Below are 17,657 nucleotides of genomic sequence, written 5' to 3'. Positions count from 1 at the left end.
ATAGACTCAATGAACTACAGGGACATCAGAAAGTATTCACACCCCTTGTCATTTTCCACATTTTATTGTGTTACCTCCCAACTTTAGATTAAAATAGAGATTTGTCATCACTGGCCTACAAACAATACCCCATAATGTTAAAGTGGAATTATGTTTTTACAAATTAATAAAAAAATTAAAAGCTGAAATGTCTTGAGTCAATAAGTATTCAACCCCTTTGTTATGGCAAGTCTAAATAAGTTCAGGAGTAAAAATGTGCATAGTAAGTTGCATGGACTCACTGTGTGCAATAATAGTGTTTAACATCTGTCTGTAACCTTACACATACAGATAATTGTAAGGTCCCTCATTCAAGCAGTGAATTTCAAACACAGATTTAACCACATAGACCAGGGAGGTTTTCCAATACCTCGCTAAGGGCAACTATTGGTAGATTTTATAAAAAAGCAGACATTGAATATCCCTTTGAGCATGGTGAAGTTATTAATTACACTTTGGATGTTGTATCAACACACCCAGTCACTACAAAGATACAGGCGTCCTTCCTAAGTTTCCGAAGAGGAAGGAAACCGCTCAAAGACTTCACCATGAGGCCAATGGTGACTTTAATACAGTTAGAGTGAAAGGAGAAAACAGAGGATGGATCAACAAACATTGAAGTTACTCCATAATACTCCTAACTGACAGAGTGAAAAGAATGAAGCCTGTATAGAATACAAATATTCCAAAACATGTATCCTGTTTGCAACAGGGCACTAAAGTAATAATGCAAAAAAATTGGCAAAGTAATTCACTTTTTTTGTCCTGAATACAACATTATTGAGTACCACTCTATATTTTCAAGCGTAGTGGTGAATGCATCATGTTATGGGTATGCTTGTAATTGTTAAGGACTTAAGGACTGGAGAGTTTTTCCAGGCAGAAAAAAACCTGGAATGGAGCTTAACACAGTCAAAATCCTAGAGGAAAACCTGGTTTAGCCTGCTTTCCACCAGGCACTGGGAGATTAATTCACCTTTCAGCATGACAACCTAAAACACAAGGCCTAATCTACACTGGAGTTCCTTAGTGGCTGCATTACAGTTTTGACTTATATCTACTTGAAAATATATGGCAAGACCTGAAAATGGTTGTCTACCAATGATCAACAACCAATTTGACAGAGCTTGAAGAGTTTTGAAAATAATAATAGGTAAATGCACAATCCAGGTGTGGAAAGCTCTTAGAGACTCTCCGGTGTAATCGCTACCAAATGGTGCTTCTACAAAATATTGACCCAGGGGTATGAATAGTTAAGTAAATTAGATATATTTGTGTATTTAATTTTCAATAAATTTGACAACGTGTGTAGGCGGGTGAGAAGAAAAAAATATTTAATCAATTTTGAATTCAGGCTGTATAACAACAAAATGTGTAATAAATCAAGGGGTATGAATACTTTATGAAGGTCCTGTATATATTTAGCATAGAAATCAAAACTTTTTTCTGCCCCCTGACTAGTGAACTGAAACTATCAGTGGGTTGAGGACATGTCTTTCCACTGAAGCCAAGATGATGGAGCGGGTGATTCTCACGTAATTGTCATTTTAAAAAGGAGCTCTTTGGATTTTTTGAGAATAACTTGACTAGCACTTTGTCATTTGGTGCAAAACTAGTAAGTTGTAACATCATTATAAATGTTGATTTCAAAGAGTTTAGTCAATGTTTATGTATTTTATAGCATTTTTCACAACTGATTGAAATTTGACATTACCACAACACTAAATATCAAGAAAGGAAGAAAAACTGATGATTTTCCATGTTTAAAAAATATATATTTGTATACCACAAAGCAAATCTACGTTTGATAGTCGGGAGTTCACATACACCTTAGTCAATTACATTTAAACTCAGTTTTTCACAATTCCTGACATTTAATCCTAGTAAAAAGTCCCTGTCTTAGGTCAGTTAGGATCACCACTTTATTTTAAGAATGTGAAATGTCAGAATAATAGTAGAGAGACTGGTTTATTTCTATCATCACATTCCCAGTGGGTCAGAAGTTTACATACACTCAATTAGTATTTGGTAGCATTGCCTTTAAATTGTTTAACTTGGGTCAAACGTTTCAGTTAGCCTTCCACAAGCTTTCCACAATAAGTTGGGTGAATTTTGGCCCATTCCTCCTGACAGAGCTGGTATAACCGAGTCAGGTTTGTAAGTCTCCTTGCTCACACACACTTTTTCAGTTCTGCTCACAAATTTATGGGATTGAGGTCAGGGCTTTGTGATGGCCACTCCAATACCTTGACTTTGTTGTCCTTAAGCCATTTTGCCACAACTTTGGAAGTATGCTTGGGGTAATTGTCCATTTGGAAGACCCATTTGCGACCAAGCAAATGAGATGTTGCTTCAATATATCCACATAATTGTCCGTACTCATGATGCCATCTATTTTGTGAAGTGCACCAGTCCCTCCTGCAGCAAAAAAACACCACAACATGATGCTGCCACCCCTGTGCTTCACGTTTGGGATGGTGTTCTTTGACTTGCAAGCCTCCCCATTTTTCCTCCAAACATAACGATGGTCATTATGGACAAAGGACATTTCTCCAAAAAGTTCAATCTTGTCCCATTGTGCAGTTGCAAACCGTAGTCTGGCGTTTTTATAATGGCGGTTTTGGAGCAGTGTCTTCTTCCGAGCGGCCTTTCAGGTTATGTCGATATAGGACAAATTTTATTGTGGATATGGATACTTTTGTACCCAATTCCTCCAGCATCTTCACAGGGTCCTTTGCTGTTGTTCTGGGATTGATTTGCACTTTTCACACCAAAGTACGTTCATCTCTAGGAGACAGAACGCATCTCCTTCCTGAGCGGTATGACGGTTGCGTGGTACCATGGTGTTTATGCTTGCTTACTATTGTTTGTACAGATGAAAGTGGTACCTTCAGGCATTTGGAAATTGCTCCCAAGGATTAACCAGACTTGTGTAGGTCTACAATTTGTTTTTTTCTGAGGTTTTGCCTGATTTATTTTTATTTTCCCATGATGTCAAGCATAGGTCACTGAGTTTGAAGGTAAGCCTTGAAATACATCCACAGGTACACCTCCAATTGACTCAAATTAAGTCAATTAGCCTATCAGAAGCTTCTAAAGCCTTGACATCATTTTCTGGAATTTTCCAAGCTGTTTAAAAGGCGCAGTCAACTTAGTGTATGTAAACTTCTGACTCACTGGAATTGTGATACAGTGAACTAGTTATAAGTGAACTAATCTGTCTGTAAATAATTGTTGGAAAAATTACTTGTGTCATGCACAAAGTAGATGTCCTAACCGACTTGCCAAAACTATAGTTTGTTAACAAGAAATTTGGGGAGTGGTTGAAAAACGAGTTTTAATGACTCCAACCTAAGTGTATGTAAACTTCCAACTTCAACTGTAGTAATGAACAAATTACTTATTAGTAAACAAATGTTATTTTGAAGATTTCATTAGCGAAAAACAAAGATCTGAGTCATGACATTTGTGATAATATAACGTAAATTATCTTAACACATTTTGCTGAATAACTACCACAATGTAACTCCTAGTGTTTGCCTGTACTATGGTAAACTAGATAAACAATTAAATAATGAATTGACAATTAATTAAAGTGTTTCAGTAATGATAAGCAGGTTGCGGAAAATAATTAATATTTCGGTAATGAGCGTTATGTTTTTAAAACTTCTTGGTCAAAAAAGTAACGATTATGCAATTAGCTTTTACCTATGAACTAAAAAGGTCAATAAAGAATTGTTCTGAAGTATGAGGAATGGGGTATGAGCTTCAATTACAAATAATCAAGGATAACAAATAATCCAAGATAGGAGACTTAAACATCAAGATAAAATGAATTAAAATACATTCAATGTTGGACAATGGTTGTGAATAGGGCTGTTGCTGTAACCCGTATTATCGCCACACCGGCAGTCACGAGTCATGAAGGCAGTCAAATTCCATGTGACCGTTAAGTCACTGTAATTAGGCTTCTCCGAGCTCTCATGCTGCTGACCGTACCTTACCAAACTTGCTAACGGCTTGGTACTCAGCACACTATTGTCCCTCTAATCATTCTGACATCAATGCAAATGTGATAGAAAATCGAATAAAAGAGCCCATGAGCTCATGTTGCACAACATTTCTTGTAGCCTGTGAGAAAGACCCGATCACGTGATGGAGAGCCATGTGAGTGAGAGGTGCTCCGGAGCGCGCAGCACCCAGGGAGAAGGGCACAACCGCCACTGGACGCAAAAGGATTTTTTTTTAGGGTGTATTACAGCCACAGAAAGGGGATGCCGCCGTGAAATTTTAGGCATTATCAAGTGCTTGTCAAATTGTGAATAAGAGACTGATAGATTATGTACAACCTGCGCAAAAAACAAAGCAGGGCTCATACCTTTCATCTTTAGAGTTGCATCATGCAGCCTTACACTGTATTAAAAATCTAAACCTATAGCCCAATGTTTGTTGAACAACTAAAATTACATTAATACAAGATGTATCACATCTGGCCATGATTGGGAGTCCCATAGGGCGGCGCACAATTGGCCCAGCGTCGTCAGGGTTTGGGCAGGATAGGCAGTCATTGTAAATACGAATTTGTTCTTAACGGACTTGCCTAGTTAAAAATGTTTTTAAAAATGAATAACTCTAAATTAACCATATAGGAGTACCTATTTCTTTGTTGCTAAACACAATAGCAGCATGTGCACACTCCCTCAAAGAAAAAATGTGTCTTTGAAATAATGGTTATACCATGTATTTTTTTTTACTCAAATCATCACCACCATCATACAATGCTGGTTTCATGAGAATCACCCGGGTACATAGTGCACTCGGAAAGGCTGTTATCGCTGTCAAAGGTGCTTCAACAAAGTACTGAGTAAAGGGTCTGAATTCTTATATAAAATGCGATATTTCCGGATTTTTTTAAATAATACATTTGCAAAATGCTTCTTTCATTATGGGGTATTGTGTGTAGATTGATGAGGGGGGAAAAAAACATTTAATCCAATTTAAGAATAAGGATATAAGGTAACAAAATGTGGAAAAAGTCAAGGGGTCTGAATACTTTCCGAATGCACTGTAGCTGCCTAAGCCTGTTGCCTGTGTCCACAAACATAGCCACTGCATGAGGGATCCCTGGGGACACCAGGCTGTAAAACCTCTCCATCTAAGACAGGCTATATGAGGACACTGGCTGCACCCGATAAGACACTCACTGCCCTACCAATCCCCCCCACCCGCAATTGAAAGGCAACACGCTGCTACTGAGTGGGTGGGTGATTTATATGCGCGGTGTCATACCATTTGAATTAGTGCCGAGGTTAAGAGAGGACTTGAATGTGGTAGACTGGCCCAGTTTCAGATACCACAACAATTCTGTTAACCTTTTGCACTCATAGTAGTTCCACATTGACTGGGTGTGTCTTTAATTGCAGTATGTTGAAAAAGCAGAGTGAGTTTGATTTTATTGTGGATTCTTCAGGCTATTGTGTTGTAAAAGAGGGTGTAGCTAGATCATCTACAATGTGGTGCACTTTTGTTGCTCTAAGAGAGAACCAAAGTGCTAAAGGACTCCAGGTTATGGAGCATGTAGTAAAGGGTAAGAGGTAAATATAGCAGACCTTACCTGATGTCTGAGGAATTAACTTAGTTTAGAAGAATGGAAGTGCACGAAATGCTGCTGATTTGATTGCCCAAGATCATATTGTGTACCTGCACCATGGCCCTACACCCTACATTTAGTTCAGGTTCTGACCATCGGTTATCGTTCATTACACGTTGTCCACAGTCAAAGGAAATGATCGTGGACTACAGGCACACCCCCATTTACATCGTCGGGGCTGTAGTGTACGGGGTCGAGAGAGTTCCCGCAAGGCGCTACAGAGGGTGGTGTGTACAGTCCAGTACATCACTGGGGCTGAGCTCCCTGCTATCCAGGACCTCTATGCCAGGCAGTGTCAGAGGAAGGCCAAAAAAAACAGCTGTCAAATACTCCAGCCATCCAGTCATAGACTGTTCTCTCTGCTACAGCACAGCACCGATGCACCAAGTCTGGGACCAACAGGAACAGCTTCTATCCCCAAGCCATAAACTGCTAAATAGTTAGTATCTATTTGGTCAACTATTTATCCTGTTGCCTAGTAACGTTATTCCTAGTCATGTGTACATACACTACATGACCAAAAGTATGTGGACACATGCACTTCAAACATCTCATTAAAAAGTCAGGGGCATTAATATAGAGTTGGTCCCCCCTTTTCTGCTATAATAGCCTCCACTCTTCTGGGAAGGCTTTTCACTAGATGTTGGAAATTTGCTGTGGGGACTTGATTTCATTCAGCCACAAGAGCATTAGTGAGGTTGAGCACAGGCATTCCAATTTATCCCAAAGGTCTTCGATGGGGTGCAGGCCAGTCAAGTTCTTCCACACCGATCTTGACATTTATGTATTGATCTCGCTTTGTGCACAGGGGCATAGTCATGCTGAAACAGGAAAGGGCCTTCCCCAAACTGTTGCCACAAATCTCGAAGCACAGAATCGTCTAGAATGTAATTTTATACTGTTGCGTTAAGATTTCCATTTACTGGAATTAAAGGGCCTAGCCCAAATCATGAATAACAGCCCCAGACTATTATTCCTCCTCCCCCAAACTTTACAGTTCGCTCTATGCAGTCAGGCAGGTAATGTTCTCCTGGCATCCGCCAAACCCAAATTCATACTTCGGACTGCCAGATGGTGAAGCGTGATTCATCACTCCAGAGAACGTATTTCCACTGTGCCAGAGTCCAATGGAGGCGAGCTTTACACCACTCCAGCCGAAGCTTGGCATTGTGCATGGTGATCTTAGGCTTGTGTGTGGCTGCTCGGCCATGGAAACCCATTTCATTAAGGTCTCGACGAACAGTTATTGTGCTGACGGTGCTTCCAGAGTCCGTTTGGAACTTTGTAGTGAATGTTGCAACTGAGGACAGACTGTTTTTATGCGATATGTGCATCAGCACTCGGCAGTACCATTCTGTGAGCTTGTGTGGCCTACAATTTCGTAGCTGAGCTGTTGTTGCTCCTAGACGTATCCACTTCACAATAACAGCACTTACAGTTGACTGTAAGACAGTCGTGAAGAGGGCACGACAAAGCCTATTCGCCCTCAGGAAACTAAAAAGATTTGGCATGGGTCATGAGATCCTCAAAAGGTTCTACAGCTGCAACATCGAGAGCATCCTGATTGGTTGCATCACTGCCTGGTACGGCAATTGCTCGGCCTCAGACCGCAAGGCACTACAGAGGGTAGTGCGTACGGCCCAGTACATCACTGGGGCTAAGCTGCCTGCCATCAGGAACCTCTACACCAGGCGGTGTCAGAGGAAGGCCCTAACAATTGTCAAAGACCCCAGCCACCCTAGTCATAGACTGTTCTCTCAACTACTGCATGGCAAGCGGTACCATAGTAGAGGTCGACCGATTAAGTGGAATGGCCGATTAATTAGGGCCGATTTCAAGTTTTCATCACAATCGGAAATTGGTATTTCTGTGCTCCGATTTGCCGATTTTTTTTTTTACACCTTTATTTAATCTTTATTTAACAAGGCAAGTCCGTTAAAAACACATTCTTATTTTCAATGATGGCCTAGGAAAGGTGGGTTAACTGCCTCGTTCAGGGGCAGAAAAACAGATTTTCACCTTGTCAGCTCGGGGGATCCAATCTTGCAACCTTACAGTTAACTAGTCCAACGCAAGAACGACCTGCCTCTCTCTCGTTGCACTCCACAAGGAGACTGCCTGTTACGCAAATGCAGTAAGCCAAGGTAATTTGCTAGCTAGCATTAAACTTATCTTATAAAAAACAATCAATCATAATCACTAGTTAACTGCACATGGTTGATGATATTACTAGATATTATCTAGTGTGTCCTGTGTTGCATATAATCTGACTGAGCATACAAGCATACAAGTATCTGACTGAGCGGTGGTAGGCAGAAGCAGGCGTGTAAACATTCATTCAAACAGCACTTTCGTGCGTTTGGGGTGGTTGTTTCCCTTGCTCTGCATGGGTAATGCTGCTTCGATGTGGTGGCTGTTGTCGTTGTGTTGCTGGATCGAGCCCAGGGAGGAGCGAGGAGAGGGACGGAGGCTACACTGTTACACTGGCAATACTAAAGTGCCTATAAGAACATCCAATAGTCAAAGGTTAATGAAATACAAATGGTATAGAGGGAAATAGTCCTATAATAACTACAACCTAAAATGTCTTACCTGGGAATATTAAAGACTCATGTTTCATATGTTCTCATGTTCTGAGCAAGGAACTGAAACATTAGCTTTCTTACATAGCACATATTGCACTTTTACGTTCTTCTCCAACACTTTGTTTTTGCATTATGTAAACCAAATTTAACATGTTTCATTATCTACTTGAGGCTAAATTGATTTTATTGATGTATTATATTGAGTTAAAATAAGTGTTAATTCAGTATTGTTGTAATTGTCATTATTACAAAAGTAAAAAAATATATTTAAAAAATATTTTTAAAAATATGTTTAAAAAAATTACTACAAATAAAAAAAATAGACCGATTTAATCGGTATCGGCTTTTTGGTCCTCCAATAATCGGTATCGGCGTTGAAAAACCATAATTGGTCGACCTCTATACCAGAGTGCCAAGACTAGGACAAAAAGGCTTCTCAAAAGTGTGTACCCACAAGCAATAAGACTCCCGAACAGGTAATCAAATGGCTACCCGGACTATTTGCATTGTGTGCCTCCTCTTCCCAACCCCTCTGGTTACGCTGCTGCTACTCGCTGCTTATCATATCTGCATAGTCACTTTAACTACCGTAATTTCCGGACTATAAGCCGCTACTTTTTTCCCACGCTTTGAACCTCGCGGGTTTATACAATGACGCGGCTAATTTATGGATTTTTCCCACATTCACAAGATTCATGCCGCCAAAAAACTGAGCACCGTCACATAATGTGACGTAAATCGAGTGCGCTCTAACTTCCCATCATTCTGATTACGGTAGTAATTTTGTCACCCTCATCATGGCAAAGACACGAAGAAATGCATATGATGCAGCTTTCAAGTTGAAGGCGATCGATCTGGCTGTTGGAAAAGGAAATAGAGCTGCTGACAGCGTGGAGCATTGTCAAAAAATCCACTATCATCAACGGGTTTCGAAAGGCTGGACTGCTGCGTGTTGAAGAGAGCAGCGATCCAACATCGGATGAAGCAATTCTGAGGCTATTCAACTCCGACACCGAAGGAGATGACTTTAGTGGTTTCAGTGCACAGGAGGAGGAAGATAGTGACCAATGACTTTCTTGGTAGGCCACTGTTTAATTTGTTACAAGCAGTGTTTCGTTAAAGCCTATTTATTTTTGTTACAAGCCGTGTTTGTTTAAAGGCTGTGTAAAGTTAATTTGTTTCAATGTACCGGTAGGCACCTGCGGCTTATGTGCGGCTTATTTATGTACAAAATACATATTTTTTAATAATTCATTGGGTGCGGTTTATATTCAGGTGCGCTTAATAGTCCAGCAATTACGGTATACATTCATGTACATACTACCTCAATTGGGCCGACCAACCAGTGCTCCCCCACATTGGCTAACCGGGCTATCTGCTTTGTGTCCCACCACCCACCAACCCCTCTTTTATGCTACTGCTACTCTCTGTTCATCATACACGCATAGTCATTTTAACCATATCTACATACTACCTCAATCAGCCCGACTAACCGGAGCCTGTATGTAGACTAGCTACTGTATATAGCCTTGCTACTGTTATTTTTCACTGTCTTTTTACTGTTGTTTTATTTCTTTACTTACCCATTGTCCACCTAATTAATAACTTTTGTGCACTATTGGTTAGAACCTGTAAGTAAGCATTTCACTGTAAGGTCTACTACACCTGTTGTATTTGGCGCACGTGTCAAATTAACTTTGATTTGGTACCCTGTGTATATAGCCAAACTATCCTTAATCATTGCGTATTTATTATTACGCACTTTACTTTTCTATTATTTCTCCATTTTTATTCTCTGTGCATTGTAGGGAAGGGCCTGTAAGTAAGCACTTCACTGTTTAGTCTACACCTGTTGTTTACGAAACATGTGACGGATAAAATGTGATTTGATTTGATCCACTAAGTGTAGTCTGCAGTAAAACTGGAGCAAAGGTTGAGGGATGGGCGATGGATAGTGCCAACCCTTGGCAAGCAGAGAGCCGTAAAGGGGATGCGATTCCTCTGACACAGGTGTCCTATCATGTGTTGACAGGAGTTGAGGGGGTGCTAAGGAGGAGCAACAATTACTTCTATCGCAAAACCCCTGTCAAAAAAGTGGTGCTCAGGCTGTTTGCATTGCCTGGGCATCTGGTGTTAAGTGTCCTGCTCCACACTCAGCACATCAAGCATGGCTAAACAAAGGCTGTAAAATCCCAACTGTTGATTTGAGCAGCAATGCATCAGTCTACTCTAGGCTGATGGGGAGAAGGAGATATTATGGGTGTGTAGCCCCTGCTCTAAAAATACCAGCTGCCCCAAATTAACATGCTGCCTGCAATTTACAAATGCATGTGGAGACCCTCTTGGAGCAGCTGGCCTTTCACCTAAGAGGTTAAGAGAGACAAGCACACCAAGATGAGCCTCTAACACAGGGTTTTTCTCTGCTCTGTTCTAGGGGACCTTCTGTGCACAACATTTTAATTTCTTCAACTAGGCCTATTTTAGATTAGACAGGGTTTAAACATATGATTTGAATAAATCACCAAATTGCTGTAGCTAAATTAGGTTTAAACTGTCAAACTGCTAAGCAAACTTTGCAAAGTTACCCATAACAGTCCTATCCAGTAGCACAGGACCATATTACCGCAACAGCAGACTGTTGACCTTGGGACCACTTCACAACACATGATTTAAAATGCCTATTATCGCATACCGCCCAAACAGATCCACAGATGACACAATCTCTATTGCACTGCTCTTTCCCACCTGGACAAAAGGAACACCTACATGAGAATGCTGTTCATTGACTACAGTTCAGCGTTCCTGGATTTCCTGACGGGACGCCCCCAGGTTGTGAGGGTAGGCAACAACATATCCATCACTCTGACGACCAACACGGAGGCCGCTCAGGGGTGCGTGATTAGTCCCCTCCTGTACTCCCTATTCACCCACGACTGCGTGGCAGCGCACGACTCCAACACTGTCATTAAGTTTGCAGACGACACAACAGTGCCTGATCACAGACAACGAGACAATCTATAGGGAGGAGGTCAGAGACCAGGTAGTGTGGTGGTAGGGCGATAACCGCTCCCTCAACGTCAGCAAGACAAAGGAGCTGATCTTGGACTACAGGAAACGGAGAGCCGAGCACGTCCCCATTCATATCGACAGGGCTGTAATGGAGCGAGACGAAAGCTTCAAGTTCCTCTGTGTCCACATCACTAAGGCGCTATCATAGTCCAAACCAGGGTTTCCATTAGGAAAATGTGTCGCCAGACATTTGACCAGCAGCTTGGGATGTTAACCTCTAATTTGACCAGTCATACTTATCGGTCTATAGGGTAATTAGCCTAATTTCTGGAATTCAATTGCTGCGTGTGTATTTTCGTTAATCGTTATGCTTAGAGCTTTGGCAGTCACAACATTTCGTCAGCTGGTGATTGTCAAGCAAATAACTGTCGGTCTCACGGTAATTGACCATGAACTAACGTAAACACATTTATCATCTCCTGGCTTCCACACAAGCCACTGAATCTGACCTTTGGAACATCTAAAATAGAAAAGGATATTTTCTCCAAACGATTTGAGGGAGTGCACACGAGGCTATTCTGTGTTGAGCGCTTAACAAAGAAATAGGTACTTCTATATGCTTAATTTTGAGTTATTCATCTAACTTTAGTTGTGATAAAAACGTTGGGCTATATGTTCTGATTTTTAATACATTGTAAGGCTACATGATGCGGCCGGCTGCGACAGAGCCTGGGCGCGAACCCAGAGTCCTTGGTGGCACAGCTAGCCCTAGACCACTGCGCCACACGGGAGGCCCAAAAGGTGCATTTTTATGGTGAAAATTATCATCCCCCCAAACTGGAAACACACAGTGTTTATGTATGCCAGTTGGGCTCTACACCCCTTGTAAAGTGGATTAATGTGCTTAATTTTAAGAAGTTATTTTGGCCACTTCACTTGTGATACAAACCTTATCAAAACATATTGGCCTATGGTCTAGGCTACATGATTCTTGGTTTAATCTCATCTTTACATATACATGATCCATTTGATTTGATATAGAATGGACCATAAGCAAGCATCTGTCTTGAAACAGGGGCAGCCTATAGAAAGCTTTTAGTAAAGGCCATCACTCTGTTTTCTCACAAAATTGCATGTTGCTCAACATGAGCTCTTATGAAGTCTTTGATTAGATTTTCTATTACATTTGCATTGATGTCAGAGTGATTAGAGGGACAATAGTGCCGAGTACCAGGCAGTTAGCAAGTTTGGTAGGCTACTAATGACCATCAGCAGCATCAGAGCTCATAGAAGCCTAATTACCATGACTAAAAGCTCACGTGAAATTTGACTGCCTTCAAGACTAGTGACCACCGGTGTGGTGGTAATACGGGGTCACCGCAACAGTCTTAGCCTCTCATTTATCACACAGGCACAACATACAGAGACTAGTTTGAGGAGCAGAATAGCCCACAACCTGTCAGACAGCACGAGAGTAGCTCCTCAAAAAGTCTCTAGGCTACTGGAGTGAAACCTGCTTTTGTAAACCCAGTCATTGCGCAACATACATTTTAAATGCAATCACGTGTTAACTTGAGGCCATGATAAAAATGAGCTATTTTTATTTCTCAATCTCAATTTGTAATTAAATCTCACCTCCCATTTGCCATTCAGGTGTATAGGCCATAGCCTGCCTACCGTTGACTATCAGCGAAGAACCCACCACTTTGCAATGTGAGCTTGAGGCAGTATAATTGTTTGAAACATGACAGTTTTACTTTACTTCAAATGAGGCATGATTTACCTTTCTTCAAAGTAGCCTTGCAAAAATCCATCTGTAGAAACGTGAAGGCAATTATTTTCTAAAGACTTCCTCATGCCATTAACCAGCATTTCTCCAGTTCTAGTGTTTTTCTTATCAACTCTCTTTTGTTGTCCAGAAGCCAAAGGCACAATCCTAGTAATTTCAGTAACCCATCAGTTGTTGCTATTAAATACCCCTTCTTTCTAAGATTCTAATTCGCATTAGGATTAGAAAGGTATTTTCCGCTAATTGCATTTTGACAAATGTTTGAAAATGTTGTTTTATTAGCTGCTATAGCCTTTTGAACTATAACAGGATAGGCTTGCTATTGATGCACGTTTCCATTAAGCTCTTAATGAAAAATGTCCGGTCCTTGTATGCATGCATGGTATCAGAGAGGAAGAAGCAAAGCGAGAGGTTTCACTCGCGCCAAATTCTGTCAAAATTAGGTGCAATGTGTTTCTATGGGCTTATTTTGGCCTAAGCCGTCCCACCTTGGAAACATACGCATCGCGCCATTATATACAGATCTCTGATAGTACTTTCTGTTGGTGACCAAATTTGACTGTTTTGATTTATTTTTTTTACTGTTTCTTGACCGGTTAATTAGTCAGCAAAACTAACCAAAATATGAATTCCTACCAGCAGCATTTTAATCTACCAGACATTTGAGAAATGTACCAGACCCATATGCGTAGGGTGCATAACCTGATTAGGGTGTCCATTCACGTTGCTCAAAATGACAGAAATCACATTTAGATTATGGTCATTCATATTAACAGAACATGCAAGTCGAAGATGCAACGATGTGCGGTCCTTCTTACCAAATTCTGATGTGCACTTTGAAGATGCTTAGACTAACTGTCCACATTTACTTTTCCTCAGCCAACAAGACGAGAAACAAACATCAAAATCACTAACTTATGTCAAACTACTATCCCCTTTTGTAGAAAAGTTGATTCTATTGGTCATCTTGTCGAGGTACAATTTTTAAAAAAAATGCCTTACTCTAAAATGGATTACATTTTTTCCCCCCTCATCAATCTACACATGATACCCTATAATGTAAACAGTTTTAGAAATGTTTGCAAATGTATTAAGAATTTTAAAAACTTTAATATCACATAAGTATTCAGTCCCTTTACTATTTACTTTGTTGAAGCATCTTTGGCAGCGATTACAGGAGATGGGAGAACCATCCGGAAGGACAACAATCTCTGGAGCACTCCACCAATCAGGCCTTTATGATAGTGGCCAGACAGAAGCCACTCCTCAGTAAAACACAGTTCACAGCCCGCTTGGAGTTTGCCAAAAGGCAATCTTGGTCTGATGAAACCAAGATTGAACTATTTGGCCTGAATGTGGAGGAAACCTGGCATCATCTCTATGTTGAAGCATGGTGGTGGCAGCATCATGCTGTGGGGATGTTTTTCAGCGGCAGGGAGAATAGTCAGGATCTAGGGAAAGATGAACAGAGCAAAGTACAGAGAGATCCTTGATACAAACCCGCTCAGGACCTCAGACTGGGGCAAAGGTTCACCGTTCAACAGGACAATGACTTGTGGCTTGGGGACAAATCTTTGAAGGTCCTTGAGTGGTCCAGCCAGAGCCCAGTCTTGAACCCGATTTAACATCTCTGGAGAGACCTGAAAATAGCTGTGCAGCAATACTCCCCATCCAACCTGACAGAGCTTGAGAGGATCTGCAGAGAAGAATGGGAGAAACTCCCCAAATACAGGTGTGCCAAGCTTGTAGTATCATACCCAGTAAGACTTAAAGCTGTAATCGCTGCCAAAGGTGCTTCAACAAAGTACTGAGTAAAGGGTCTGAATACTTATGTAATATTTCACCCCCACCCCCCCAACATTTAACATAACAAATGTGGAAAAAGTCTGAAGGGGGGGCTGAATACTATCCAAATGTACTGTATCAACTAGCTATAGGACAAACACTTCAAAACCTTTTTTCTTATGATTAATTGTTTTACTTAAGTTTTGTTTTAGAATATTTTACTTTCGGTTTTGAACACCAGCTTCAAACAGCTGAAAATACAATATTTGTATTTATGGAAAATACAAATTTCAAAACGAGTTAGGTGGTCAAATAAATCTGCACTATACTTGCTTGTTTTGTCAAACTGAAATTAGGCGAACCATCCACCCTACTCGTTTTTAATTAAAGTAACCATCTGTAACCATACCAAACATATACTAATTTAAGCCTCTCTGATTTACATTTACTATGTTACTTCTAGTCTATGAGACCAAGCTGTATTATTACGCGTTTTACTTTTCTATTATTTCTCAATTTTCTCTCTGCATTGTTGGGAAGGGCCCCTAAGAAGGCATTTTACTGTTGGTCGACACTTGTTTACGAAGCATTTGAAGACCATAAATGTATTTGATTCTCATCTGGCATTGGACTCCACATGCAACTGTTGCAGTTATTGTAATTATTACATATAAAGCATTAGACTGTATGCGTGTTGTTTTATGCCACTACTGTAGCCAATACTTTTTTAGAAAATTGTTCTGGAAATGTAGACTCGTGACTAGCTACACCTCATGCGTTGTCTTTGGGCGTGGATTCTGATGCTCGAGACAGATACTGGAAAAGTAAATACTCGTCCAATTTGTGTTTTGCTTAAATAGAAAACCAAACAACAGCTAACTAAGGATCATTTGGTAGCTATGTATTGAAAACCCCAAGTCATAGTTCAAAATGTAGCCCATCTTTAAATGCCATGGTGGTACATGCTTACATTGTTAGCTTTTCAAAGGCCAGACAGCTAGCTTGATATCTAGTTAGCTAAAGTTAAACTTTTAGTTTATTTACGAGAAGGAATGAAGACACAAACCTGTATGCAAGGGTCATGCATTCGAAAAGTTTTGTTAAGGACGCGTCAATGGAGAGATGTGATGTGCTGGTCTTCCCGAAGTGATACGTCCGACAGGTTTGTTTGTTGACTGTGTCAAAGTCGTAGCCTTTTTTTGGTGGGTGTTCAATGTGCGGCGAGGACACCATGAAATGACCACTGTGGATTATCTGTGACTCTCGTCCATCCGATTTCTTAATCCCCAAATTAGACTCCTCCGTGTCCGAGTCATCGTCCTGCTCCTGCTTGACACTCACTGTGGAACGTCGGTATTGTTTTAGCTCACTAGTGGTAGCCATATCTTAGCTAGCTGTTATTCTGGACCTATTTGCTAGCTGTTCTCATAGTTAGCGAGTTAAAAACAGTGAATATTATTTATGCATGTTCGAATACATTTTCCCGTGTTGTTTGACCCTTTGAATTGTTGGCAGCCCGTCTTTGGAGTATGTCCTCTTTTTCTGGTAGGCTAGCATCAGCTAACAAAAGTGTTGCTAGTGTCGAGGGATTTCCAGTGGGACCAACTGCTGTCATGTCTGCAAACGTGATTGGATGGAGTCACAGAAACACCCTCCACTCGAGAGCAGCAGGCTCAAAATAACTAGCCTGGTTGCCAGTCTCTGTTTAGCTAACCTAATGTAGCAGGCGTAAATAGCTATCTATTTAATTCCACCCCATGTCATGTTTGGTAGACATGGAATACAAACAGTAGAATGTTAGAGACTGGTACCCAGACTAGGAGTGTCTAACTTTCGTTGTTTGTAAATTACATATTTTCAGGTTTAATATTGATTGCTTTATGGACATAGCTAAAGTATTTATGTGTGTACATGTGTGTTTCATGTGTGTACATCAGAGATAATCAACTAAATTCCGTTTTTTCTTTTTCTTGAGCGAATGATCGGGACATGGTGCTAATTTCCTGGTGTTTTTACAGTCAGGTCCAGCAAGGAACATTCCGTATAAATGCATTCGGAAAGTATTCAGACCCCTTGATCTTTTCCACATTTTTCTACGTTCCAGCCTTTTCCTAAAATTGATTAATTACGAAATGTAGAATAAGGCTTTATTGTAACAAAATATGGAAAAGGTCAAGGGGTCTGAGTACTTCGCAAATGCACTGTATAAAATTGTTTTGTTTAGAAAACTTCTGGGGCCAAATAAAACTACCTGTGAGGCAAACTCAGCCTGCCCGTTGGGGAACCTTGGTGTACATGATATGGCAACATGTTGCCTACACTCTGCATTGTAGCTGTGTAACAGGTTTAAACGTATTTTTACATTATAGAATCAATACCAACTGAAAATGTACAATAAAATAACATAAGGGTCCCAAAAGACAATAGTCAACATTTGACTTTCTGTAGCCAGGCAATAATTTAAAATGGCATTTTTAGCTGTGCAAAGGCTAATGAGGAAACAACTATTTGGGCTACTTACATTTTTGCAAATAAAAGGTTCTACTTAGTTTAATAATCTATACATAGTGTTGCCAGCACTGCTGGACTCCAGTGAGGTATTCAAAGAGCCATCTATAACCAAACAGCCTACATATGCACTGAAAAATGCTTTACAGGTTAACGAAAACTGGGCACTTGTTATACCAGATTGAAGTATACATACAATTTAAACAAATCAACATGTTTTTCATTATTCTGGTAATTCAAGGTACACAACTAATCTGGTAGCAGGACTATGCTACAAGTGAGTTTCCATAAG

At 40.5% G+C, this 17,657-nt stretch overlaps 1 protein-coding gene across 4 annotated transcripts in view; it reads right to left on the bottom strand.

The window, feature by feature from the left end:
• Window positions 1-17,561, bottom strand: part of mlxip (MLX interacting protein) — a 37,022-nt gene extending 19,461 nt beyond the window's left edge. For all 4 annotated transcript variants that reach the window (XM_035736086.2, XM_035736088.2, XM_035736087.2 and 1 more), the window contains exon 1: window positions 15,924-17,561. In XM_035736086.2, coding sequence (XP_035591979.1) covers window positions 15,924-16,240 — 317 coding nt within the window. In that variant the 5' untranslated portion in view covers window positions 16,241-17,561. The remainder of the gene's footprint in view (window positions 1-15,923) is intronic.
• Window positions 17,562-17,657: the final 96 nt, after the last annotated feature.

Source organism: Oncorhynchus keta, chromosome 25, assembly GCF_023373465.1.
Source record: "Oncorhynchus keta strain PuntledgeMale-10-30-2019 chromosome 25, Oket_V2, whole genome shotgun sequence".
Classification (NCBI taxonomy): Eukaryota; Metazoa; Chordata; class Actinopteri; order Salmoniformes; family Salmonidae; genus Oncorhynchus; species Oncorhynchus keta.
The sequence above is the reverse complement of the archived record's forward strand: the minus strand, read 5'-3'. Positions and strand labels throughout refer to the sequence as shown.